Here is a 27,184-nt window from a genome sequence, read left to right on the forward strand (position 1 = left end):
CCGACGAGGCTGAATAAGTTGTCTAGAAGCAATAACATTTGTGGCATCAAGAAACAAATCAGACAGTGTGGCAAGAGAAATATCAGCAGTCAGTTGACACTTGGCTTTAACTAATGCAGCCAATTCCGATAAGTCGGCCGCCGCCATCCCCTCGACCAAACCAGAGGATGGGGATGCCTAACAGGAGCCAAGCCAGATTTAATTTTACAGGTCACTAAAAAATTGTCCGACCATAGAACCGGTTCTGTTGCCGAGACAGATACTGTTTCACTGGCCAGAACCAAATGTACAGTGTTACCCAGAGACTGGGTGGGACCGGACACTAGCTGAGGCAGATCCAGCACACTAGCAAAAAATAGGTCCAGAGCTGGGGCTCTAGGTTCATTGAATTTTAAATTAAGATCCCCTATTACCACAAGGTGAGTGTTTCAAATGGAGGTCCGCCACCAAGTCACCTAAGGGTTCAAGCAGCCCAGTGCAAGATCCTGGAGGACAATAAATCAACAAGAAATGACATGTGAGAATGGAAGATATCACACATCTAAGCAAAAGCACTTCCATTGCCAGAGAGTGGGGGCAGCAGAGCTGTGTGACCACCATAGTGGATTTAAACATTATTGCTAGACCCCCCCTACCTCCACCGGGGGGCAGGCGGTCCAAATGAATAATTTTGTACTTATTTGGCATAGCCTGTACCAATGAGGGTGCAGAGCTCTCCTGAAGCCAAGTCTCCGTCAGAAAGAGTAAATCAGGGTTGCGGTCTACCAGCAGATTATTAATATTGTCTGTATGAGCCGGCAGAGACCTAGTGTTGAGTAGTAACAAAGGGTTAAAAGCCAACTTTCTGCCGAGCTTGCTGCTGGGGTCCAATAGGCACAACAGGCGTAACTGGGCTCATCCAGCCCAGCGGAAGTACCACATAGGGGTAATGGGGGCAGAAAACAGATGTTGCTCCCGTGAATATATCGGCCTATGGACCTGTATGTCCGACAGGCACAGACAGGCACACCTTAAGCACACAAACGCTTAATGCCTGCTGTGTCCGACCGCTGCGAGGGCATCCGCTTTGGCACATAAATGCCGGATAGTGAGGCGAATCAGAGCCCGCCCCCTCAAAGTGGAACGAGGACTGACCGTAACTACACTTGCGCTTAAAATTATTACAGAAAATGACACGGACAGTTCTAAGGTATAGCTTGCAGTGCGGTGCATCAGCAGAGAGATGAGCGTTTCATTCATTTATAAAGTGACACAAAGTCTGTAGGCAGGGGTGGCGGGGGGAGGTGTTATTCAACATTATTGGCAATAATATCATTCTCAGCAACACATTTCAAGGCTTCTAATGTTTTGGCAGTCCAATCCCTTCCAATCCAAGAGTTCAAAGTCAGTGTACGAGTGGAACAAATGTCTTATGCAGCAGCAGAAAAAGGTAAAGATCCTCAAGATAGTCACATAAATAAAATTCTTTAGCGAGATAGCACCATGTACAGCGACCCTGCTAAGGACACCCTGAAGGAGCACAAGCTGGTAAGCCTGGGCCAGAGGTATGGGTGGACACCCAAACACCTTGTAACGCATTCCAGTCACACTGGAGTAACTATTTGGCTTGAGGCAAGTTCTACCTTGAGCCCCACAGTACCTTCGGTTCGATTAAGCAAATGCAGCTGGATTCTTTCCTGTGCAGAAGCAACAGACCCGGTGTCCCGATTCCTCAATCTGCTGCTGTGACATCCCATTCCTTCTTTTCGTCACCATTCACTAGAAAGGACGTTGGTCTCTCACGGTCTGTTTTGGCGCCTATCAGCTCCAACCAATGACGGTTATCGCCATTTTGATCTTACTCGATTCTTCAGTCCTGCACTCTGGTGAAGGGACTTGGACGAGTGGGATCGTGCCCAATTGGAGCTCACCAAAGTTCTGGATGGATTTATCCACGCAAAGACATTGCACTGCAAATAGGTCAATGGGCACCTGGTATTTGCGGTTGGCAGCCCTGGAAGGTCATAGCACCTCGGGGGATGGTTTGATCTACAGTTCGTCTTGGGGCTGGTTGGTCACACCAGCCAAAGGGAAGGAGTGGTAGTCTTCAGAGCGCCTCGATAAGACAACTGGGTCAGGCAGCAGTTGTCACTTCACGGTTACTCTGAAGGGTCTTGCAGACATCTCTGGTCGTCTTCAGCTTTGGATCTTCCGTTTCAGTGGTCGACTTGCCTTCTGCCTGGGGATCCTCAACTTTTATTTGGATTTCCCATTAACCCCTCTGCAAACTCTCCCAGCAGTTTACAGAAAGAAGCGGGTGGCTGTCCAATCATGACAGCCAGCACCCCCAGTGGGAACTGGATCCATTCAGGCACTCTGGCAGACAAATGACAGGGGAGTGTAAAACTCCTCCCCTGCTTCCTGCCTTCACAGACACTGGAGCATAAGCGGAGACAACCAAAATAAGGAGAGGAAAAAAAAAACAAAACAAAAAATAGAAATCACACAGATCTCCCACTCCCAGAATGGTAGAAGAGCCAACAATGGACAGCCACACAAGAAAGGGCGAAAAAAGAAAGGGGCCACAATGTTGGAACATAGGTGACCCTTTGGTGCATAACTGAGGCTGTGAATACGGTCTGTGGTAGTAAATAGCAACAAAGTTGGTAGAACAGGTCCATTGCCATCGACCTTAACTATAGGGTTGTCACTGTGACCAAAAACGTCACAGGAGAAGAGGGGGATAACCGGTGACCCCTTAAGCACGCCACTTAATAGGGTGTTAATCTCTCATGGGTTAAAGTTTTAGTAAGGATACCAAGTATCTCTCCATCCTTAAGAACTGTAGTTTAAGGATACCATCAAAGAAGAACCCACCAGGGTTCTTTTGCAACACTGCACATAGGGTGCTGTGGGCTGCAAAAGTAACCCAGATGCTTTTAAGAGATATGGAGGAAAAAGGACACCACAGGATAAGGTAAGACAAAAAGAACAGAGTTCCCAAAAGTCAGAACAAATAAGAATGAATGAGGAGGGCGATGAGGGGGGGGGAGGGAGGAGAGACTCCCCTCATTCAGGAGAGAAAGGGAAAGGTCCAGAAGCCCAGCAGAAAGGGCTGGGGGTCTCACTAGGAGTGGGGATCAAGCATAAAACAAATCCTCCTAACAATAGGGCACCAGAAAGAAAAGGGCTACTTAGCTCTTTGGCTTTTCTGGTAATTGACCATGAATATTTTATTGTGGTGTTCCCAAAAAACAAAACTTCACATGTTAGAAATGGAAGCCGAAAGGAGGGAGGGAGTGGAGAAAAAAAAACTATGTAAAAAACACATCTGCTGAAAAGCAGTATAACAAACCGAAAACTCTTTCAAGACCCATGAATTCAAAGAATACATAAACTCCAATGCTATTGTTGATTTGCCATTTAATTTTTGTGTTTAAAACTAAACCAACATTAGTAAAACCATGCCAATTTCACAAATATGTCACAACTTTATATTTATGATTCTTGTTTGCTTTGCTGACAAACATTCTTCAGTAAAATGTCACTGTACCTTGACTGAAGTTGTGCTGTTTGACCATGTGAGTCTTCATACTGTGCTTGGAAGTGAATGCCTTATGACAGCTGGACACTGGACAGGGCGCCTTCAAACTAGTTACATCCTGCAGGTGTTTTTTGGAGTGAATGTACAAACTACTGCGTGCAGAAAATTTTGCACAGCACCCTACAACATAAAAGCATAAAGAAAGTCCATTTAAGAAGCAGCTCATGGCATCACAAGTACCAGAGCTAACATTTGATGGTTAAGAGACAAGCATAAGAATTAAAGACAAGTACATAATTAAAATTGAGCACTCATAGGATGTGCATATGCCATAATGGGATATGGAGTGGATGTGGGATCTATCTCCTTAGTCACAATCCTATAACCAAGTATTTTGCCCATGGCGCAAAGTTAGTATATAGCTTGTAGGACGGGCAGTCAATAATTAAAACAAATTCTGTCGAGTTATTTAGAACCTATACTGGTTCGAGGTTACAAGACGCCAGCAGCAAGTTTCCTTGACCAAACTCTTAATGGTACAGTGGCGAAGCAATTAGGCTTAGACTTGGGAGGAGGCAAGTTTGATGTGAACAACAGTTCATAAGTTCAAAGTCCGTTTGACATTCAGACTGGTAAGTACAAAAAATGTATACATTAACACTCGAGGAGTACTCTCAAGCCTGCTGTAACAAGGGCGTGGGGTGTATGATCCGGTTCTTCCCTCATTTTGGCCCATTGCGGGATCTTGCAAGCTACACCCACTTCAGCCCGATAGCCTGCAACTTGACCCCACCAGGGAGAGGCCTGGTAGGACAAGGACGTGGGGTGTTGTGCTCCAGCAGGGGTGTTCTGAGACAGCAGGGTGAGAGGGCCCGAAGCATAGGCGTGGCAATGCGCACATTCCTGAACCCTGTGCGAGCATGAAACTGCAACACAGGACATCCGTGGAAAATCACACAAGGTGAGATTCTCCCCTAATGTCTCAATCATTGTGCAATCATGCAAGGCTGTGTTGAGCTCAGACGCAAGATCCTGACCATGAGCAGAAACTGGCATTGGGGCCCCTCCCAATATATCTCGGAAACTGATACCGACCCTGCCCCAAGGGGAAAGGTCTGTAGCCCCATCAAGTCCACGGGGGAAGCGTACCTCCACATAAAAGAAATCCATAGTTACTTGGGTCTGGCCAGGTTGTACGCGAGGGACCAGCGGGTAACCTAGGAGACACTTTTGGTACCGGCGACAGTGTAGTCACAAGTAGCTTAGGGGATCTGGCAGGTGCCTTTCGTACGGTTAGTACCACTGCCAAGAAGCGGACTGCATCACTGGTGTACAAGGACTTGTCCATGAACCTGAATACGACAACCATGTTGTAAATGTAAGCAGGTTCTGTCCCAGCTGGCAGATAGAAATATGCTCCTACTGGCCTGGATTAATGCCTAAGGGAGAGGGGGAGATAAAGGGGGTATTGGTCTTCCTCTGGTTCTGCAGACACTATGGGGCCTTACAAACCATCAGAGAAGCCAGGAGGTATGTGTAAAAATGAAAAACTATTCCCTCTGACTGCTGTAACAAACATCTGCCCCCATGCAGTTATCTGAAATAAAAAGACCACAGGCCCTAATTCAACATGAGCTCCATGTGCCCATGCCAAGGCCATGGAACTGAGACAACCAGTTTGTCCGGCAGCTCAGAATGAGGGAGGCTAATAAGTCACCCTGTGCCAATACAATGCATGCAATAAGCAATGCGGGCGTGCCAACATTGGGGGAAATGACGGCTGTAATTCAGACCCATGCAAGTGTACCCCAGATCTCGAAACAGGGTGGACTTCACCAATAGTAAAGAATGTGAGGGGGCAACGGGGGGTACAGTATTTCTGCATGGGGTACCCAAGTTACAGCCCAAGCAACAAGAACCATGGGATGCGCTCCTACAATAAATGTATGCACTGGCTGCGCATAAGGAGGGGCTGTCGCTGCTCTAGAATGTACTGCGAGGGCGGCACTACCAGCGACTCTGAAGATGGTATTTAAGAGTGGCCAATGGTATACTGGGCAGTAACGCGAACTACGGCCGGAAAATACTAAGCCAATCCCTCAAACATTACCATCTACCGATTTGAAAAATATTGCCACAATCCTGTCCTCTGGCATCAATATAGTTCAACTGGGGAAAAGGCGCAAGGGCAATCTTCTTGGAACAGGGACCGAGGGTTTTCCAATTTACAGGTGAAAACGAAAGGGGGTCTGCACCGCTGTGTCCAATTATTTTTGATAATGCAAACTAGTTGGTTTTTGTCGATCAGGATTTACTTTGAAGGCCTGACGGCTGAATAAAGTTATTTGATGACAAGTAAACTCACACTACAGGTAAATGGATGCACACCCAATGCAAGTCAATGAGGATGGAGGAGAGCAAAGAGAGACAGTAACGACCAGGGACTCAGGCTTGCAAAACCACAGGAAAGGTCATCCATCAGTTTGGCTCTAGTGATGGATGGACTGCCGTTTCCAGGCTTCCAGAAATCTTTAGGTCCTGCTCAGACAGAGACCCCAGAACAAGGTGAAGACTGCGTGAATTCAGTTCCAGCAACTGGGAGGGAATATTCATGAAAGGCAAATGGGTGTCGACATTTGCGTGACCAAGGTCTGGATCGCCAGGCTCTCTGGATCAACACAGTCAGACTTCGATGGATGTCAGCAAAGTTTCCACCAATGAGGCAGGAAGGGGGCCAGTGGCAAGCTGCAGTCCAGTAAGGCGCAGGCGAAATGCACAACCAGCAATCCAAATGCAGAACCAACAATGACAGAACTTGAAACAGAATGAACAGCTTCAGAGTCGATGGTCTCAACTGACTAGAGGAATAAAGCACCCAGAGCAGGTCTTTCTATACAATTTGACAGCAGAGGTCCAAAACATGGTGGTTGGCTTGACCAATGCTTGTTGAAGCAGCAGTCCTCCGGCTGGTCCTTCGACTTCAGATACTGCTAGAAGGGATTTTCAGAATCAGCACTGGTGTGGCATACATACTCAAATGAGCACTACACAAAACAGCGCAATTACTCAGTTGTAAGTAACAATGAAAAGCAATAACAGTTTTAAATAAATAAATGGGAAAGAACTAACAAGTTACTTACCTGTAGCTGTTCTCCAGCATGGGTCTGGCATGGTTTCACATGCTCATGAATATTCCCCGTCAGGTCAGGAATCCTCGGTGAAAGAAAAAAAAAACAGTTCTCTTTCATTTACAAACCGTCTTTCTCCTATAAACCAATCACTGAGCTCTGGGTCATACTGCCCCCAGCCAATGACTTCCCTCTCCCTAAGCCCTTCCTCTGGCAGCCATCTTCAGATTTTGTAGCACGTAAAGTGGCAGTATGACCAAGCGCCGACGCAGAGGGGCAGGAGGGAGGTTTCACATGTGAATCCATGCCTGACCCATGCTAGAGAACAACAGCTACAGGTATGCAACTTGTTCCTTCTCCAGCATGGGGTCTGGCATGGATTCACATGAATAAAGAAAACAGTACATACATACACAACCACGGGAGGTGGCAAGGCTCAACAGAAGCAATTACCCTTACCTCCCCACGAGGCTCACCTTCATGCGAACAGGTTGCATAGCGCTGCTTGGCCGACTCTGGACTCCAACTGTGACGACAGGGATTTCACAGAGAATTGTGTGAAGGTGTGTGTAGACCTCCACGTATCAGCCATGCAGATGTCCAGCAGGGGCACGCACACCAGACGGGAATGTCGTAGCAGCAATCGCTCTGGTAGAATGGGATCTCGGATGGCCAGGCAGCGGTCGGTTTGCCAACCAGTGACAATGAGTGATGCAGCCGAAGAGCCACCTGGGGATGGAACCCTTGGGTTCCGCCTTCCCATGGTTCACAGGACCAAAGTTCACAAAAAGCAGAGAAGTCTTCCGGAAACTCTTTGTGCGGGCCACATAATTTTCAGCGCCCGGCGTCCAACTTCTTCCCCTCGCTGTCCGGGGGAACGAAGGCTGAGGACGACTGGTTGGATTTCTTCCGCGCAGTCGCAGAGACCACAGAGTCCGGTGATGGCTGTGACCGCCGACACTTGGGTGCTGACTCTGGAACCCGGTATTTCTTTTCGGCAGGGTTTTTCAGCAGCGCCAGACCCTCATACCAGACGTCATCCAGAAGGGGAAATGCCAGAACGGTCTTCCTCTTTGCCTCCCGGCGCCGATACAGAACCCTCCTTCGTCTCAGGTGTGAGCTGGAAGAGTTCCGATGCGCAGGCGATCATTTAGTGGAAGGAACCCACTTCATCGGGGGGGGGGGGGGGGAGAAGCCCTTGGGGGCAGAGAGATGCCCCTGTCATCAGTGTCTGTCATCACTGTCAGTCCCAGTATCCCTAGGGGGAGGGAGGGGAGGGAGGGAGGGCACCGGCAGCGCATGGTGCCTGTTCCTCTGCAGTGGTGGTCCCGATGTCAACAGGTTCATTGCTGGTCGTGCCTTCGGCATCCTCTTCTGCATCTCCGACACTAGCGTGTGGAAGGTCAAGAGAATGCGACAGAGCTCTAAGAGGAGCCTGGGGAATAGGGTTGCTGTGCCCAGGGCCTACGTCGTCATCCCCGCTGCCATAGTCCCCGATGAGTCACCGCGGCCTCCGGCAGCTACCTTCTCCATGTTCCCATAGTCGTCCCCAACGTCTTCTGGGATGGTATGGACGGAACCCTCGTCCTACAGGTCAGAAGAAGAAATATCCGTGCCTTGGAGTTCTTCTACACCCCCCCCCCTCCTTTTTTGGGTCCAGAGGGGTCGGCTAAAGGACGGCATCCTCTTCTCTGGGGTCTTTTCCGGTGGCTTGTCCAAAGCCTCCCACCTGGGAGAAAAAGCCACCCTGGCCACCCCAGGGGCAGCCTGGACCAGGTCATCCCCTTTTGCCTTCAAAAGGGCGGCTGCCACCAGCTCGATAGACACGGACAATTTAGCCTGTATGACCTGGGCCTTCACGGGCAGGTGGGTCACCTTGTCCTGTTGCTTGGACTTCTCCGGTTTCTCCCATGGCTTCCACAGGATAGCCAACTTTCTCTTAGACGAAGAGCTGGAGCGATGGCTGGAGACCAAGGCTGCTGGAGACCATGAACGCACCCTGCCCGTCGCGGGACCCACTTGCGGTGCAAACCCGACAGAACCGGACTTGCGGTGCTTGGCCTTGTCTTGGGCCCCCACGGATGGAGTGCCCTCAAAGGACTTAGGAGCCCGCTCTGGCTGGCTGGATCCAGAGGAGGCATGCCCCTATAAACCACATGGGGTAGGGGCCTTGGCTTTGAGCCACGCCACCAGTCTGATGTGCTGATCCTTCATAGTGCGCTTGGTAAAGCCACGACAGATCTCGCAATCTTCTTCCTTGGCCGTCGGGTGAAGACAAAGGCACTGGGAATGCTTGTCCTCCGTGAAAAAATTCAGCAAACCAAAGCTGGTGCAGAGCTTGAAGAGGGAAGCCCCGTCCTCCCCCTCTGACATGGTCCGGCGTGCGGTGTAGGCCCGATGACCTTCTGGAAACTTCGAAGAAGAAACACTCGACAATTCCGCCCTTGAGGGGTGTTGAAAGATGCTGAAAAAAACTGATCCCCGTTAGTCGGATGAAGAAACAATAAAGCACTCTGGCTCCACAAACAGAAACAGGATTTTCATAGCAAAAAAGGGGCAAGAAAAGCTGAAAGCACTAAGAGCGAAAAACAAGGACTCCCAACACTTGGATGTGCAGTAAAAATCTGAAGATGGAAGCCAGAGGAGGGGTTTAGGGAGAGGGCAGTCATTGGCTTGGGGCAGTATGTTCCAGAGCTCAGAGATTGGTTTATAGGAGAAAGACAGTTTGTAAACGAAAGTGAAACTTTTCTTCTTTCACCGAGGATTCCGAGTCTGACAACGGGGAATAATCATGAGCATGTGAAAATTGGTTAATCAAATAAAACCAATGTGCAAGATGGCACAAGGAAAAGGTCTTGTACATTTTAAGAATGCAATACTCAAAAGCATTCTGGGGGTAAAAAGGTGCAAGGCTGCCCACTGAGGAAAAGATTTGTTTTAAAATGAAAAAGTCCCTCCCAACAATCTGCTGACTACACATGACCAAAGAAACTGGGTTGCACTGAAAAACCGAAGTCATGGTTTGAGAATAGATTTGTGTAACAGCTAAAAAAAAAAAGGGGGGAGAAAAGGCTTTTAATTCAATTTTTGGCACTTAAGTGAGAGGGGCAGAGGGGAGACCTACCGCAGCCCCCCTATCCTAATCTATCCCCTTACCCCCACCACCTATCTATTTGCAAATAAGGTGCAAAAGAGTCGAAACAGACAAAAACCACTCGCAATTTTCATCCTTGTTATTTTGGTATTCGAAATGTGTGCCCATTACCAACAGAGTTCATGAATTGGACCAGCATGGTAATCAATGGTTCCAATAGTGAAACACAAGGGGAAAAAAGTAGAGGTCCTCATCAAGGGGAATGTTTTGTAAAACAGACTTAAATATCTTGAAAATGTGGTGCGAGATAAGAAGAGGAGGAGGATGCAAGGCATTTCTGTTGGATGATCCCTGCCTGGTACCCCAACACCAATCCCATCTCCCCGACCCCTATTACTACCTCCCCATCACCTTCGTTTCTGCTTGTCGAGGTGGTAGATCTCATGTCAGAATTGCTATAGAATTAAGATGCATGCCTCTAACAGACATTGAGAATTGACAGCCATGCAACGCTCTGTCAAACTAGTGGATGCATGAGAAAGAATCATGAAACCTGCAAATAAGAACTTATGAGCAAAAGCTTCTCTTTTTTTTTCAGGATTGGCACCACTGCGAAGAAAAGGAAAAAACGTAATATTCTTTTTTTTTTTTAATCCATCCTTGCTCGGGTGTGTGTAGACAGGAAAGCTTAGACCGGCCAAGCTCAGGGTCACTCATAAGGACAAAGAATATATATTGTGGGAGGCGGAGGAGAGCCGAACCACTAGTAAAACAGATTCCTGAGAAAGCCACAAGGATAAGGGCTGAAGTGACATAATTGAGTCATTGAACCACTTTGTTTAGAAGTCTTGCTCTGGTTGACATAGATACATGGGTGTATACTCATTGTAAATACGTTTGGTTGCAGAGGAATGGTGAAATAATGGTGGGTCACGGTCTTCTAGCTCTGTAGGCTAACATTTACTTGAGGAGCTTATACTTTGCAAGTATGTGAATAGGTTCACCTACTCAGTAATGATCCGTGAAATAACAATTCTGCACAACAGTATTGTTCATCTTGGAGATGATCATACCCAGGTTGGAATCTGATGGGGGCATATGAAGACCTAATGATAATGACCAGATACATCGCGTTATAGAGGACTATCAGGAAAACCACCACCGCCCCCCCACAAGTCTAAGTTGTACTATTGTTTGAGTTATTTTCTGTGTGTATTATGGAAACCTTACACATGGTAAGATTTACTTGTTTTGCCTCTCACTTAAAAATGCAATAACAGATACTTTAAAAAATGTAGACACAAAAGGTGAAAAACAAAAAAGGGAGCCATTATTTTCACTGGTAGTCATAAGGACTAACTGTGCACCCCAAACAAATTGAGAGTAGCAGGTGGTAAAGCAAAACAAGTCTCAACTCATTCACCCCAAAACTCACACTCCAGATATGCAATGGGCCTCCATTAAAATCAAGAGGAAAGTTGCAAAAAGAAAAGAAAAGAAGTACTACACTAGACGTACTACCGAAGCAATCTGCTGAATGAGGACTGAGAAGACAAAGGAAAACAAATTGAAAATATCGGTTAAACTTTTCAGTTCAGTGGGAGTTTTGTTTTGTAATATTGCCTGATGAGACTACATAGTATACAGTACGCCAACGGTAGACCTATACATTCTGCAAAGGGCTATAGGATGGTGTAATGTAAAAATATTCAATAGATGTTTTGTACTGGCTGTATGGCAGAAATAAAATGATTTTCACAAAAGCTCCCATTTTACGGCAATGAACCTGATTTACCAACTATAAAACAGAACCAAGATATACAAAAGCTGCGAGTAGCATTGCAGAACATGAAGCCAAGTAACAAAGAAATAGTAAAAATAACGTTTGCTTCCTAGACAGCACACACATTTAAAAAAAAAAAAAAAAAATCAATACAATACCTTCAACAGGGCACTCAAATGGCTTTGTACCAAGGTGAATTATGCTGTGACCTTTCAAGTGCTCTGCTCTAGTAAACGACTTTCCACAGCCTTCTATGTGACAGGTAAATCGTCGGTCATCTGCATGCTTCCTAAAAAATAAAATAAAATTTAAAAAAATGCATTTAAAAGGTGCATTTATTAAATGCATTGCAAAGCATTTAAACAATAGGAACAAAACAGGAGGGTTGGAAAAGAACACTATTCTAGCATGGCAATGGGACCTTTAAAGAAAAAGCTTCGTTTACCACACTAGACGCATTTATAGTTTTAGCAGCATGGGCACAAGGCTAGGTACATAATGGATGACGGACAGTTAAGTGGGTGTGACGGTGGGGAGGGAGAGGCCTAGTTAAAACAAAGCAAAACATTCCACAACTCCGAATAGCACAGGATACGACCGGTGGCAGACAAATCTCAGGTCTCTTGAGAATTATACAATATATTACATACATCCAACCAACCAACTACACCTTTCTGACAGGTTCACAGCGAAGGATTTGTTAACTAGTTATTTGTCCATTTGCAGAAGCACCCTGGATGGGTCAACTGCAAACATGTATCCAACAGATATAGTATTAGAACAGTTTATAGGTTACACAAAAGATGATTATGGTCTCAATTATCCACATGCTAGCTCTGCATTTTAGCTAGTGAGATTACCGTAGCCATATACACGAGACCCAAGATGGTAAATTAAACCTTTAATCGAATGCAAAATAAAGCAGATATACTTTAGCTCTTTACTGGAGCTTCAAGAGGTTCCTTCCACTTCCACCAGTCTCTCCTTGCCTTTAATGAAGGGCTCTAAAAGTCCGACAAAGATTCTGCTTCTGGGTGTCAGTTCCTCTGGGACTGGTCTACACTAGGGTATTTCACTTCCTATCCTCAGTATAAAATGCCTTAAGTGGTCTTTCAGACTTCCCCCTATTCTCGTGCAGGACTTGGTTCCAACAAGCATGAAACCAGCGGTACAAATATTAAGTGGTAAGCAACTACCCAGGAATAAAATGCCAAGTTGTTCCCGCAGTTCTACACATGTATAGAGCACACAATTTCTTACTAGCCAACACTTGCCAAAGATAGTGGAGAGTACACAGAGTTTTACAGAATAGATCATAGTTTGAAGGGAAAATATTTGTTTTCTGGAGACAGAACGCCCAAGAGAATGGAGAAAAGGGGAAGAGACAAAGGAGTGCTATTATTGCAATTTTTCTAGCTGTTCTCAAAATAAAGATGTGTACCTGTTGTGCCTTAACAATTTAGACATGCTGGTAAACGACCAGCCACACCCATCGAAGTCGCAGATAAACGGTCTTTCCCCTTTAAAAAAAGAAGAAAAAAAAACTTAAAGTTGTTACTTAGTAGTAGCAAGAAAGGATGACATTTAAGAACAGATTTAAATAAATGTAGCTATTCATTCAAAAAGTATATATTTTTCTGATAATTTTCATGCAACTACTTCTTTTGGATCAGAAAAGGCTTGGAATACCAGTGTGACTTCTGAGGTGAATTTTGAGACGGCATGCTTTATCATACTGTTTATTGCAGCCAGGAAACGAGCAGGTAAATTGTTCGATCTCTCTGAAGTGTGCTCGGTTATGGGAAAACAGGGCGCTTACTGTGGTAAACATTTTTTCACAACCTGAAAAATTGAAGAAAAAAGAATCATTAAAAATGCTGGAATGGAAATTGGGCTGATATATTTGCCATTATTAATATGTAATACAATTCTAAGGAAAAAACAAAACGCTGATAAGCAGGTGTTCGAAGCAGGTTAGATTTTACATTTCGAATAGTTACATAATAAAAAAGGTACTCTAAAGGAACACCTTCAAATTCAAGGCCTGTAAAAGAGAAAAGCAGTCCAAATGTTCTTGTCAGTGTGACACATGGGCGAAATCTCTATTTAAAATTACACTCAAAAGCGCTAAAAGTTGAGAAAAATAAATAAATGACATGCGTAGCAGAAGCCAAATGAAGATTTGATGAGCAGGAGCTAAAAGCAGCGCCAGGATATCCAAAAATCACCCAGTAAGCAGGTGCCATTTCTGAGATCGAGGCGCTAGTACAAGTTGCATAAATCTAAGTTCTACAGCTGTAAAGTTTTTATTATGTCTTCCAGAGGCGCCCCACTGTTCATTTATATGCATTTCTCAACACAGTTAATGTCCGCCATTGGCTCTTTCGAAAACTTTTCCCGACACTTCCTGTTCTTACCAACAGAACAATCTCACTTTCCTCCCCATCTACAGACCACCCAACCCAACACCTACTTTATCAAAGACTTGGTCATCACCATGTCTCACTCACGCCAGCATTTCCTCAGCAACATCCGTGGCAACCAAGTCAATAAAGATCTGGACTGCCTACTCGACACCGAATCTCACACAGCACAAGGGCATAACCTCCTCAATTTCGTTATCACTGCTCTAGTCATCCTCCATCACAGCTCTCCAATCCCCCTCAACTGGTCTGTACCCTGTGGTAGGTCAGCCACAGGGGATGGCCAACTGGACATGCAAGTTTTTCAGCTGTATAAAAGTAAAGAAAATGCCTCTGTGAGCGATGCTTCTAATGGTTAGTGTTCCCTATCCTATGCGAGGAGCCAGACATGAGCCATGTTTTTGGTTAAAGACTTATTGAAAATAAAAGGGGTTGGGCAAAGGCCTCTACGATCCTGCTCTAAAAGTACTTCCCTACCTAAACAAAAACAAAGGCTCTGTCTGTGTTGGGGTGTAAAAAAAAAAAAAAAAGAAAAATATCCTGTGTCCAACGTTCTATTCTGACCCTCACACTAGAAACTTAACTCAAAAGGTGAAAAAGGGGATTTGTCTTTAACCTTGATCACTTTGGAAAGCTGAAGGAAGGAAGCAGGATTTAAACAATAGTTTCTTCAAGGATAAAGTTCTTGGTTCCACAGGGTAGCTCCCTTCTCTGGATTCTTCTTTACTCCTTGAGATTTTCATACACCATAGTTCTTTGGCTCCGCTTGGCCAAGTACAACACTTGCACAACAAATGTTTAACTTCACAATTTTGGTTTCAAGAATAGTTCTTTGGGCCGCCCTGCTTGTTATACTCCCATGGCACTACTTCTGCTCATTTGGGTTTTTCAACCGCTCCCAAAGTGGTCTGGATATATTATCTGCCTTATGCTTTTACATATTGGCATGTGTACACTTACACATTAGCAAAACCTTTACTTCAGACTAAAATTCTGTCTTCCCTCGATTGGTCATGGAAGGAGTCTCCCATCAGTTTCCCTCTCAGTCTTCTTTCCTTCGTTCGCAAGTCCTTCATGGCCTCCTCCAAAAGGTGGTTAAACCGGAATCCCCACAGCACCTTAGAATTGAAGCACATGTTACAGCTGGCTTCTTTCTCGATTCAGCTATGCAGACCCTTATTCCTGGACCTTGGTCGTGGTGACAAAAGGAATGACATCTGGTGGGTTTCTGCGGCAGCAAACTCGAGAGGTGTTGCTCAGCAATGGAATCCACTTTCAGCGGCTTTGTGGTTTTGGCGTCATTTTCTCAGCGCCAAAGAACAAATAGCTCCAGTTGAGTTTGCTTTGTCCCTCGATCCCGGACTGTGGTGAGGAGACTCTGGATGAATAATTCCTGCTTCTGCAGGTCCATGAAGTCCGGATTCATTCTCGGGAAGATGTTGCACTTCTCTGTGGTCCAGGTATCCCAGGTATAGGGAAACTACAGCCCAGGAAAAGTCAGTGACTCAGGGGTTGTCCCAGAACGATGCAGGTCTTGAGGCTAGTTGGTCCCACCACCAGCCTAAGGAAGTAAGAAGTATTTAGCAGAGCTTCCCGGTTGATGGGAAAACAGGGTCAGCACAAATGCAAGGCTTCACCAGTGCTTTCGCGGTACTGGTAGGTGCTGCTGGGTTCTCTCGGTTTCTTCGGATTTGATGCTCCAGTGGTCGACAGCGTTAGGGAGAATTTTTATTTCTGTGCGTATTCCCATTAACCTTATAGACCCCGCCCCTCTAGATCTTTTTCTGGACTCCGGGCTTTTTAATTTAATCTCCTGAGTGAGTGGAACATTTTGCTCACTCTCGGTGTGGTTTTTTACTAGGATTTATGTTTTTTACTGTTTTATGGAGTGTGGTGAACTCCACAGGCATCTGCTTTTACGACACGCAGCACCTTTTGTGAAGTGCCACAGAGAAGTCCGTTGGACTTCTCTAAATGGTTTAACTACATTTTCTTGGGTATACTACTGTTGCCAAGAATAGTAAGATGACCCCTGTATACTTACCTTTTCATTTGTGGTAACAGCAAACACCACCCTATGTGGAGTGTTGGGTTCCATAGTAGCTCCTTTATCCCACTCCTCATGTAACATTCTGTTACACTAACTCGCCTGAACGGTTGGGGACAGTGGTTTCTTTTTTACTACCTTGTGCCGTGCACCTACAGGCTGAATCCTCAAATGCAGTACAGCACCCAGGGGTCACCATTTTTTACCAAAATGGCCCCTGTTGTCTTTTTTCGCCATTTGTCAGTTTCTTCTGGGCTTTTACTCCGTTTGAATGGGGTTTTAGTCATTTGTACATTTTGCCTTTGGCAGGCTTCGGCCCAGAAGCCTGCCCAGGCTCTAGTGTGTCTGGAAAGGCAGAAAGTAAGTCAGGGAGGGTCTCGAAAATTCCCTGTCCTTTGTCTTTAGGTGTGCCTGATCGAAACCAGTTCCGATTGGCCGGCTGGGTGTGAACAAATGGGAACTTGCTTAAAAGGCAAGGTTTTTGGGACTAGAGGCAGAGTCAACCACTGGAGGACAACATCAGATGAAGACGACGTGAAGAGACGACAGCAGCTGTGCTGACCCTGTTTTTGTTTCGAATGGGAAGACCCATACAGAACTATTTCCTCCCTTGGCTGGTGGGACCGACTAGTCTTAAGACAAGCTTCATTTGGCGCAACACCAGACTTGCTGTAGAAGCCCAATACCCGGGGACCCCTGACCATCATAGAAGTGCGACTCTAGCCAACATTTTTTGGGCAGCCAGAGGACCCTACAGAAGCATGAAATCTTCATCCAGAGTTCCATCACAAGAGTCCAGGACAAAGGGATCAAGTAACTGCTAAACAGAGCTGTTAGTTCTTCTGTGCGCTGATGGGCAAAAACCACAAGAGCCGCTGAATCGAAAAACAACTGCTGCAGAGTCCCTCTCTTGAGTGCTGCCGCAGGAACCTGCCAGATGTCCTCCCTTTTGTCGCCATGACCAAGGATAAGGAACAAGGGTCTGCTGCACTGCAACAAGAAGGCATCCAGCTAGAACACATTCCTCAGTTTGCAGGTAGTGTGGGGCTTGGGGTACATCAACCTTTTTATTTGTGGCGCTTCCCACCTTGGGGAGTGCCATTTTATCCGCTTTAGAGTTTACCTCAACTCACTGGCCTTTCAGCCTGTGGTTCTTCAAGGTGACTCCTCTTGAGTTGCAGTGATTTTCTATTTGAACTAGTGACTATTTAAAAACCTTTTCTAAGAGGAGAGCCTCAGAACGTTGAACTGGCCCATTGAATTGGCTGTCCTGGCTCCCTAAAGGCGTCCTTCTGGCTTTAGCCGTGCTTGTTCCCCAACAGGTTTTAATTGTTGAACACTATTATTGCTGGGATAAAATATTGCCTGGATCCCGCTGGGAGAATCCAACTGTTTTTTTATAGAATACCAGTATGTTCTGATCCAACTATAACCTTTCCCTCCCTTATAACTCTAAAGTTGATTGTGTTATCGTCATTCAGTGTGATGGAAAATGTATAACTAACATCTGAAAGAATTATTCACCTGCTTTACTGTTCTCTTTTGTTAATTGAATCCTAAATTGGGGTTCATGTTACTATTAGTTGCTGCTTTTTAAAGAATGCTTTAAATATCTTCCATAAATATTTATACTATAACTAAGCGTTTACTTGGATACCTGCATTCACTCATTTCATTGTACAGCTCTACAGCTCATTACCCCTCATAAGATAAGCCTGGCTACTCAGTCACACTGCCAACTTGTGTAGTACATGCCTTTATTAAAAGGAGGGTGTTGGGTAAGAATTGGTGCAGTCACAAAACATGTCTGCTTGGTATTATGTAGTACAGACCTATACCAAAAGCTGGGTTACCCAGGTTGGTAGTGCGACTGAGCAGCCAGGCCCATCTCAAGAGGGGTAAATGTGAGCTGTACAAATGAAATCTTTAAATAGAAGTAACCAAGTAACACCTCCACTCAAGGTTTCAGTTATAATAGTTATTTAACTAACATCCATTTTTAATAATTGTCGCAATCATTGGCTCCAAAATTGACTATTGTAATGTCCTCTTCACTGGCACCTCAGCAAGAAATATACAAGATTACAATTGGTACAAAACAATGCCCCTAGAGCGGCCCTTCACATCCCAAAAAGAGATCTAATTTCTAAAGCAAGAAGAGAAGCACAGTGGCTTCCCATACAGGAGCGCATCAGATTTTAAACTCTATACATTACCCACAAAAGCTCATCTAACAGCTCCCCCGTATCTCTCACAAGATCACCTAGTCGTGCCCAAAGTCAAGAAAACCAAAGCAGGAGGCTCCAGCTTCCCCTACCGATTCCCAGCAGTAACAGTATACAGCAAGCTACCATCTATGAGGGACAAACTGTATCAAAGTCAACGGACTAGAAATGTTCAGGGAGCCAGGACTGCCAATGTCATTTGGGACACAAGTTTATGGATCTGAGGATCTGATGCACTTCTTAGATCAAAGTCTTGCACAAAGTTAGAGAGTCTTTAGAAGAACCACTTGGAGGGTCACAAGTCATTAGGCCTGTGAGAAGAGCGATTAAAATAAACTCAAAAAAGAAAAAAAAAAAGTTACGCCAATGCAATTCCAAACTGAGAAGAGCGCGGCTAAAAGACCCCAATTCTAACAGTACCTCTGGTTTGAAGAAGAGCAGTCCAGTTGGATTCTGTCTTGCTACAGCGGTGCAGAACGTTGTTCCTGAGCCTCAGTCGTGGGGACAAAATGAGCCTCAGTCGTGGGGACAAGAGGGAGGACGTCTGGAGGGATCCTGCAGCGGTACTTGGGAGGTCATCGCAGCTACGGTCTCTTCAGTTCAGCAACACTTCGCGGTTTCAGCGCTTAGCAAACCGCACCGTTGCGGATTTTGGAAACCGGTTGTACCCACTTTGCTCCCTCTGTCCTGCGCTCTAGTCAGGGGATTCTGGATATGGAGTTCCTGCTTCTGGGGGGTCCTTTGGAGTCCTGGAGCTTCTAGCCGGATTTGTTCCGCGGCAGACGTTGCACTTCTACGGACACTCTACCCCTGGCATTGGGCTTCTGAAGCAACAGAGAGGCACAGCAAGTCAGGGATGGTGGTCCAGTGGAGTTAGTCTCTGGGTTAGTTGGTCCCACTAACCCAAGGGAAGCTTCTCCGTCGAGCTGAAAAAGGAGTTCAGCAGGGCTTCACTGGGCAATTCAAAGGTCCAGGAGGTTGCAGCAAGCTTCATTCACGGTTTCTTCGTCAGGTGTTTCTCCCAGTGGTCGACTGCCAGTATTCCCAAAACCCTCGCCTTTTAAGCAGGTTTCTTCCATTCATGAAAGGACAGCCAGCCAATCTGGACTGGTTGCATTCAGGCATTCCGAGAGACAAAGACCAAGGGAGTTTTGGGACCTCCCTCACATCCTGTCCTTCCAGCCACACCGGAGCCAGGGGCAGGCTTCAGGAGTGAAGCCACCAATGGCAAGACAAACAAAGGGCTCAAATATGTCTCAACACACAAAAAGCCAAGAAAAACCTCACAAACAGAAAACTGCGACAAAAAGAAGACTGGGCCATTTTGACAAAAATGGTCACCCAAGGCTGCTGTACTGCAGCTATCGGTTCAGCCTGCGGTAGAAAAGCACAAGGGTAGGAAAAGTAAACCACTGCCACCGTCAATTTAAAGCTGTGAGAGTAACATAACAATATCACATGAGAGAGTAGGATAAGGTGCTACGAGCTAGCCCCCCACCCACCCCAGCACTCCACATAAGATGGTATGTGCTGGACCTACAAAAAGTAAGGCAAGTCAATTTCACTTTACTATTTTTGGGAACTGTAGTTCACACAAGAAAAAGTAATTAAACCTTATGAGAAATCTAAAAGGATTTCTGTGTGATACTGCACTGAGGGTGCTGTATGTCACCATACAAAAAGCAGATGCCAATGTAATTTGTCAGACTCCAAACAGTGAAAACAAAGGAAAAAGGTCTCACTCACTCCAGGGTTAAAATTAATAAGTTCTAAGTCCAGCAAAAGAGCTGGGGTTCTCAAAGTTTTAAGGGAATTAGCACAGAAATACAAATGTTCCCCAACAGTGGGTCACTTAATACCAAGACATGTCTTGTGTAGTCCCACACCAGTTGGAGTGCATCAATTCTTACCTAACAGACTCTGCCTTTAGTCTCAAAAGCATCGGCTTGCATGCGAAATCCCATTCGTTCACATCCCTAGGCTGTCAATCACACAGGGCGAGGTTGTCCTCTAGGACATCCACCCGCCCAGTTGGAACTGGTTTCGGCCAGGTATGCCTACAAACAATGACCATTGAGGTTTCAGGCTCCTCCCTCACTTCCTGCCTTCCCAGACACAGAGCCTGAACAGGCTTCAGGGCTGAAGCCCGCCAAAGGCAAAACACAATGCACTCAAAACTGATCTAAACAGAGTAAAAGCCCAGAAGGAACTAACAAACGTGAAATGGTGAAAAGAGAAGACAGGGGCATTTTGGTAAAATGGTTACCATGGGTGCTGGGCTGCAGCTGAGAAAACAGTCTGCAGATACATGGCGCAAAAGGTAGTAAAAAAGAAAGGGCTGCCACCAGCCATTCTAGTGAGTGTAACAAAAGGTTACATGAGAAGTGGGATAAGTATGTAACCCCCCTCCACCCCTCCCCCCCTCCCCCAGCAATCCACATAAGGTGGTGCTTGCTGGACCCACAAAGGAAAACGGTAAGTAAGACCAAAGTTGTCCTACTATTCTTGGGAACTGTAGTACACACTAGAAAATGTATTTAAACATTTAGAGGAGTCCAAGGGAATCCTCAGTGCACAAGGGGTGCTGTGCGTCACTATATAAAAAGCAGATGGCGATCGAGTTTACCAGACTCCATAAGAAAATAAGGAACACAAATTCTTAGATGGAAGGAAAAGGCATGAGTAAATGGCAAAAAGACACACTCAACTCAGGAGTTTAAAATAAAGAAGTTCCCAGCAAAGGGCTGGGGGTCTCTTAAATTAGCACAGAAACTGAAAATTCTCCCCAAAACCTTCCATTCCTTGTTCAGGACGCTTAGAATTTCCCCAGGTACAGGTGTGTTCCGGGAAATACTTGAGCGGTCACTAGCTTTATAGTCTTTCTTGCTCCAGGTTGCTGGATCCTTCCTCTTCTTCATCTCAGTATTTCATGAATGGCATTTTCTAAAAGCAGTGTTCGAAATTGAGTGTATCTGGGAGCTATTTGGCTCCTGCTCGTGGCCCAGAAGAGCCTGGTTATCTTGACAGCACCAGCTAACAGCAGCTACCTTTGGCTCCCCAGGCCATCTGATGCCAAACAAACACCTATGTGAATGTTAACTCAATCTATAAACAAACATTAGGACACATCTAGATGACATTTAAAACACAAGGGGTCATAAATGTTGGACAAAGTGATTTGTTTACATCTAATGTGCAAGTTAAATTTGCGGAACACTATGTGCTAGCTCCTGGTTCGGCAGAGGTAGCTCCTGGACACTGGATACCCAGCAGCTGCTTTTAGCTCCCGCTTTCGAACCCCGATAAGGGTTGGATGGTTCAGTCATTTCTGATATGATCATGATTTATAACGTGCTTAATACCCAGAGGTTTCTAAGCACGGCCCCGGGGATCGAACCTGTGGTGCTCCGTGTCGTCTAGCTTCCAAGGCGAGCATGTTGCCCCTGAGCTATGATGGAATGATAAGTGGAATTGAAAAAGGTGATTCCATCAGACTGGCAAGGTTGGCTCACAGATTTAACTGAAGGGGTTTCCCTGTTCCTTATAGGAAAAGGGGAGGAAACATGGCAATAAGCCATGAGGGTTTCAGACATGGGGAGGTTATTCTCAAGGAAAAATGTCGGATACCATGTCTCACCCAATGGAGTCATGACCGTCTCCTCCCATGTGATCCTCGCTCATATTGCCGACACCAGAGTCAGGATCAGGTAGCGGCTGCCGTCTCCTGGCCACATGAGAGGAGGTCATCACTGAGCGATCAGTGAGGACTCCACCGGATTAATCACACCTAAAGAAAAAAAAAAGAAGATCTAAAGAGTGCTGGCTATCTCTAGCACTAACAAAAGGGAAACAAAACGTAGCCTAGAGAAGGGTTTGGTTTGTGCTTGACCCCCCTCCCCCCGCCTCAAATGTCTTTCCAATTCAATTTCACGCGTTTTCAGGCCTTGGCCCGCTCGTGAAATTCAAATAAGCAGGTTCCTTTCTTTTTAACCAAAAACAAAAAAGGGGAAGGGGGCGGGGGGCGGGAGGGTTTAGACATATATTCATCATTACAGCGGTCATTTCTTGCTCGTCCCTCCTCAGCGTCTGATTCTTGCAAGCAATGCTTTCGGGTCCTTCTGGTTTTCTCAAGTCTCAAGGGCCTGGTTTTCAGTTTCAATCCCTTGAGTGTCTCGCTTGCTCTTTGGTTTCTGATAACCTCTCACAGGGTATGGGTTCCAAGCTCACCCTCTGAACACTTCCCTTCATCTTTGGTGAATCCTAGTGGGTTATTGGCTTCAAGCCCAGCCCTTCGTGGAGTACCTTGAAACTCAGCGGCCCTCCTCCCCATCACTGATCGGGCCCTGGTTTCCTCTTTCCTCTCTGATCGACCTTCCCAGGTCCAACTTGGGTCATTCCACTGCTCTCATTCTCTACTTGTGGTATTCCCCCAGGGTCTAACCGCTCTCCCTGGCTGTTCAACCAATACCTGGCACCCCTTGCCCACTGCATTGCGGCTCTCTGTTCCAACTTTCAGTGCTATGCAGACAATCGTTTTCAGGCTTCCCTACGCCACCTCTTCTCCGTCTGCCATTCAGGAGTGGAGTGCCGCCAATGATCTCTGCCTTAATGCCAGTAAGATGGAGATTCTCCTCATCTGCACATCTGCACCCTCCTTCCCCGTCACTCTCTGGCCAGTCTCCCTTGGCCCTCTTCCTACCCCCACCTGTTGGCCAAGAACCTCAGGGTCACATTCTCCTTTTCTCTTCATATCTCAGGTCTCTAAGGAGTCAAACTACCAACTGCACCTCCTCAGAGGTATTCTTCCTTTCCTCTCCTTCCCCCCAGAAGCTTACAGTCTCTAGAGCTCTGGTTCTCTCTAGGAAACTTGGAGAATCATCTCCGGTTCCGGAAGCACCTCAAGATCTTCCTCTTTGCTTCTGCATTTGCCCTTCCTCTCCCCTGCCGATCTGTCTGCTTTGGCTCTGTGCACCTGGCTACCCTCCGATTTCAGGCCCAGGTCCCTGCCCAACCAGCCCCACACAGCATTGCCTGCTAGCAACCCTTGCACTTGGGTGTGTATCTGTAAACCTACAGTCCCCCTTACCTGCACTTATCAGACACCCCTTGTCTGCACTTGCCACCTTCCTGGCTGCACTACCAGCTTTATTCCTTGCTCAGCACTTTCCACCTCTCCCTTGCACTTTCTCCCTTCCGTCTCCCCTGCGCTTGCGTGTTCTCCATGTCACTGGGCATAGCAAGATAGTTTTTGTTCCTCCTTTGCCTTGTCGTGCTCTGAAACACTTGTGTATGAGGGTAATACAAATTATGCACATCATATCATGTCTCGGGAGGATAGCTCAGGGGCAACGTGCTCGCCTTGGAAGCAAGACAGATCACCACAGGTTCGATCCCCAGGTCCGCGCTTAGAAACCTCTGGGTATTAAGCAGGTTATAAATAACCTATCAAATTAAAATCTCCCTCTATTCGGGGTGCACAGTGTACCTGCTTGTCTGCAGCGATATGCGATGCAGGAGGCAGTCGTTTCTGACGCGGTGGAACTGTGTTTGAGGCCTCGGATCCTTACTTTGTCCACGCGCCGGGGGTTCATGCACACTGGTCGACTGCGTCAATAGCGGTTCAGTCTCTCTGCCATAGACCTCGATGCTTGGAGGTCTCGGGCCTGCTGGGCCAGTTGTCATTCCGCGGCCTGTCTGTCCATGTACGGAACATGGTCCCACCCTCAGGATGCGCTGGTTCCGCACAACAGCCTAGACTTTGGCAGTTCACAGCGTTGCTCAGGCTGGCCTTGTCCCAGCAGCAGTTTCGCTCTACATGGCTCGTCCACTCCAGGCAAGGGTTGCTGCCCTTTTACATCTCTCTCCCTCACTCGAAAAGGAACATAACACCAGTGATTCTGCGTTACCATCAACAAGGAGGGGTCAGCATGCAAAATAGTCACATTTAAAGGCCACTCTACACTTGTGTTGTAGTTCGCTCACATATATCCAACAAGCAATTGGGGCACTGGTGTAGTACCATATTTTCACGATTTGTACATGTTGATTATTGGCTTAATAAAGATATTTTCTGGTACAGTTTGTCCTCAAGTCACGAAAAAGCTCCAACATTGGCAGTTGTCAAATTCTTAAAGAGGATCAGTTCATTGTTCGATGAGAATTTGATTCCGCTATATGGATATTTTTCTAAGAAATGTTAATATCTCCCTCATATACTATCTCTTGTTCAGATTAATGTTAATATTTTACTGTGGGTATCATAACATTGTCTTAAATTGTTTTAGCTGCTTTAAATAATTATATATGACATGCATTACTTACTGTAATAGCATTTATGATGATTTTAACTGCTTAGATTCACATACTTTGTATATAGTGCGACATCGAGTGTAAATCGCAGAGTATTGCATCTTGTCTTTCAAAAAATCGGAGGGGGACGTCAACATGGACGTGCTTGTAACACTATCCCTAACGTGATGTGTGTGGTGTATGGTTGGGGGGGGGGGGGGTGTTCAGTGGGTTCCATAATAAAATTTATTGGTGTTCCCATTGGCATCTGTGGCCTTCCTGATGAGTCCGTTTGGGGGGAGGGAGGGGGTGTGCGCGTCCGTCCATCCCCAGGGTGTAGTGGCCTGCCTGTTGGAGCAGGGGTCAGACATCTCGGAACTTGGCTGTTCCGCAGAGAAGTCAAGGCCTCGGCGCCATGGCTGTCGCTTATATCCTCGTCACTCGAAGCGCCTACGCGGGAGCTATCCTCAGCATGTTGCATGGTGAAGACCGCCCACCACTTTGTACGCCGTTCTTTTATAGTCTTCAGATGGTAAAGTTGCCACAACTTGCAGTACTGTTCGTTGTGATCAAGGTAGACACTTATTACACCTCCGGTGTGTGTCTTTCCATGGATATTTGCTTTTGCAAGAAGGGAAAAATTTAAGGAAGTCCTGTCCATAGCTCAGGTTAATAGCAACAGCGAAACCAGAAGGGAAAAGGGAGGGGAGAAGGAAATGCATTCTACAAAAGAAACCCTGTCCCCACTCTCCCTACTGTGTAGGCCTGGCTGGAGGGCAGAGGCCACGTGGTCGACAGCGTCAACCAGAGCACCAGCCGCCGAAATCTGCAGTCTTCGGTTCAGGAGTAGTCGTCGGTGAAGGATTGATGAATATTAAATGTCCGACGGTCATGGACAATGAAATATAAACTTAGCAATTTGAGCTCTGCATAAGGGGACCAGCTAGCTGGGCGGAAAAAAATATCTGAGGGACCTCAACGCATGAGGGATTTTGGGTACACTACATGTTACAGATAGTGTTACAAGCACGCCCAGGTCGACGTCCCCTTTCGATTCTCAAAAGACAAGATGCAATAGTCTGCGATTACCATTAGATGTCCAACTATATGCACAGCATGAGATTCTAAGCGGATTCACAAGCATCAGATATATATATATATTAGTTATATGGTGGTCAACTGGGAATCCCTTGTACCCAAATATGTGGGGGATGGGGTCACCCCAGTGGGATCCTGCTTACCCTGACCCCACAGGGAGTGTGCCTTACATAGCAGGCTCCCCTCCCCGGTCTCTTAAGGGGAGTGGCTCCCCCTTCGGGAGAAGGGACTAATTCCTGGATTCATCACACTGCTATTGAGAGGAAGAGTTTCAGTTTTTCAGCAGTTTCAGAGGAAGAACTCACTCGTTGGGTGTTCGTCAAAAGCACAGGCTTGGCTTGCGTCCTTCTTGAAGGATAGGAAGGCGAGAATACACTGGGGTGAAAATTTCTCAGAAGCAACCCCAATACTGTTTGGAGTTCCCCAGGGAGCCAGCTTGTCTCCACTTCTTTTTAACCTCTACATAAGAAGTCTGTTCTCTGCTAGAACACATCGGCATGTTTTTCACCAACTACGCCGATGACACGCAGCTGATCTTCGAACTAAATGGAGACTATGCAGCTGAAATTGAGGAAATCTATAACATCATTGATACTTGGATGCAGAGGCACTGGATGGTGTTTAAATAACACAAAAACCGAGTTAATGGTTTTTGGCTCAAACCATGCCATGTCTAAGTTGGATTCCCAATATAAGACCTTCCATATCAAAGAAGCCACCATCCCAGTAGTAACTAAGGTAGAAACCCTGGGTATGATGGTAGAAGCCTCACTAGGCTCAGGTTAACTATCTGTACAAAAATAACTTGTACTACCTGCGCCTTTTGAGAGCAATTAGACCCTTTATAACTCTGCTTCTATAGAAAGAGCAATCTTGCGGTCTCACTTAGATTACAGAAATGCATTGTTAGTGGGAGCCTTTAAGAGAGCTGACAAAATGCCAAGTAATGCAAAATGATGTGGTTTGCATCATTAAAAAGAAAAAACAAAAGGGAGCATATATCAGAAGGAAGAAAGGAACTACATTGGCTCAGAATAGAGGATAGAGTTAGGTTTAAGTCAATGACGATAGTCCACAGATGTCTTTTTGGGGAGGCACCGGCCAACTTCAAGAAACAATTCTCCTGGTATGTGCCCAAAGATGCCTAAGATCAGCAGACACAGGCCTCCTAAACATACCAGAGGCTAAACGGGCAACGGGAAGGTGTAGATCTTTCCCAGTTAAGGCGGCTAAACATTGGAACGGGTTACCAGCAAACCTAAGACGAGAAGAAAACTACCTTAGCATGGAAGGCTTTGAAAATGTTCTTATTCCAATAGTCTTGAAATACCTCATTGCTCACCCCAGAGTAGAGTAGACACTGTTAACCATTTTGAGATTTCAACTGTATATGGTACCTCGCTGCGCTCCCCGATGCCTGAAGGCTTACGGCACGTTATAAGCACAAAGACAGACATAAATCACACCACCCCAGTCAAGCACACCCATCTAAAACTCAGCAAACAAGCCTTCAGATCATTCAAACCTTTCAGTCGCGGCTATTACAGAAGACCATGCCAACCTCTGCCTGCCTCA

General features: G+C 46.2%; 1 protein-coding gene across 3 annotated transcripts in view; it reads right to left on the reverse strand.

Annotated features, from left to right (window-relative positions):
• Positions 1-27,184, reverse strand: part of LOC138566296 (zinc finger X-linked protein ZXDA-like) — a 566,179-nt gene that overhangs the window by 419,984 nt on the left and 119,011 nt on the right. For all 3 annotated transcript variants that reach the window (XM_069643398.1, XM_069643399.1, XM_069643400.1), the window contains exons 2-5: positions 13,218-13,370; positions 12,970-13,048; positions 11,687-11,817; positions 3,533-3,703 (exon numbers count right to left, since the gene is read on the reverse strand). In XM_069643398.1, the coding sequence (XP_069499499.1) occupies positions 3,533-3,703; positions 11,687-11,817; positions 12,970-13,048; positions 13,218-13,370 (534 nt within the window). The remainder of the gene's footprint in view (positions 1-3,532; positions 3,704-11,686; positions 11,818-12,969; positions 13,049-13,217; positions 13,371-27,184) is intronic.

This window comes from Ambystoma mexicanum, chromosome 2p (assembly GCF_040938575.1).
Source record: "Ambystoma mexicanum isolate Mex_15411 chromosome 2p, UKY_AmexF1_1, whole genome shotgun sequence".
Taxonomy (NCBI): Eukaryota; Metazoa; Chordata; class Amphibia; order Caudata; family Ambystomatidae; genus Ambystoma; species Ambystoma mexicanum.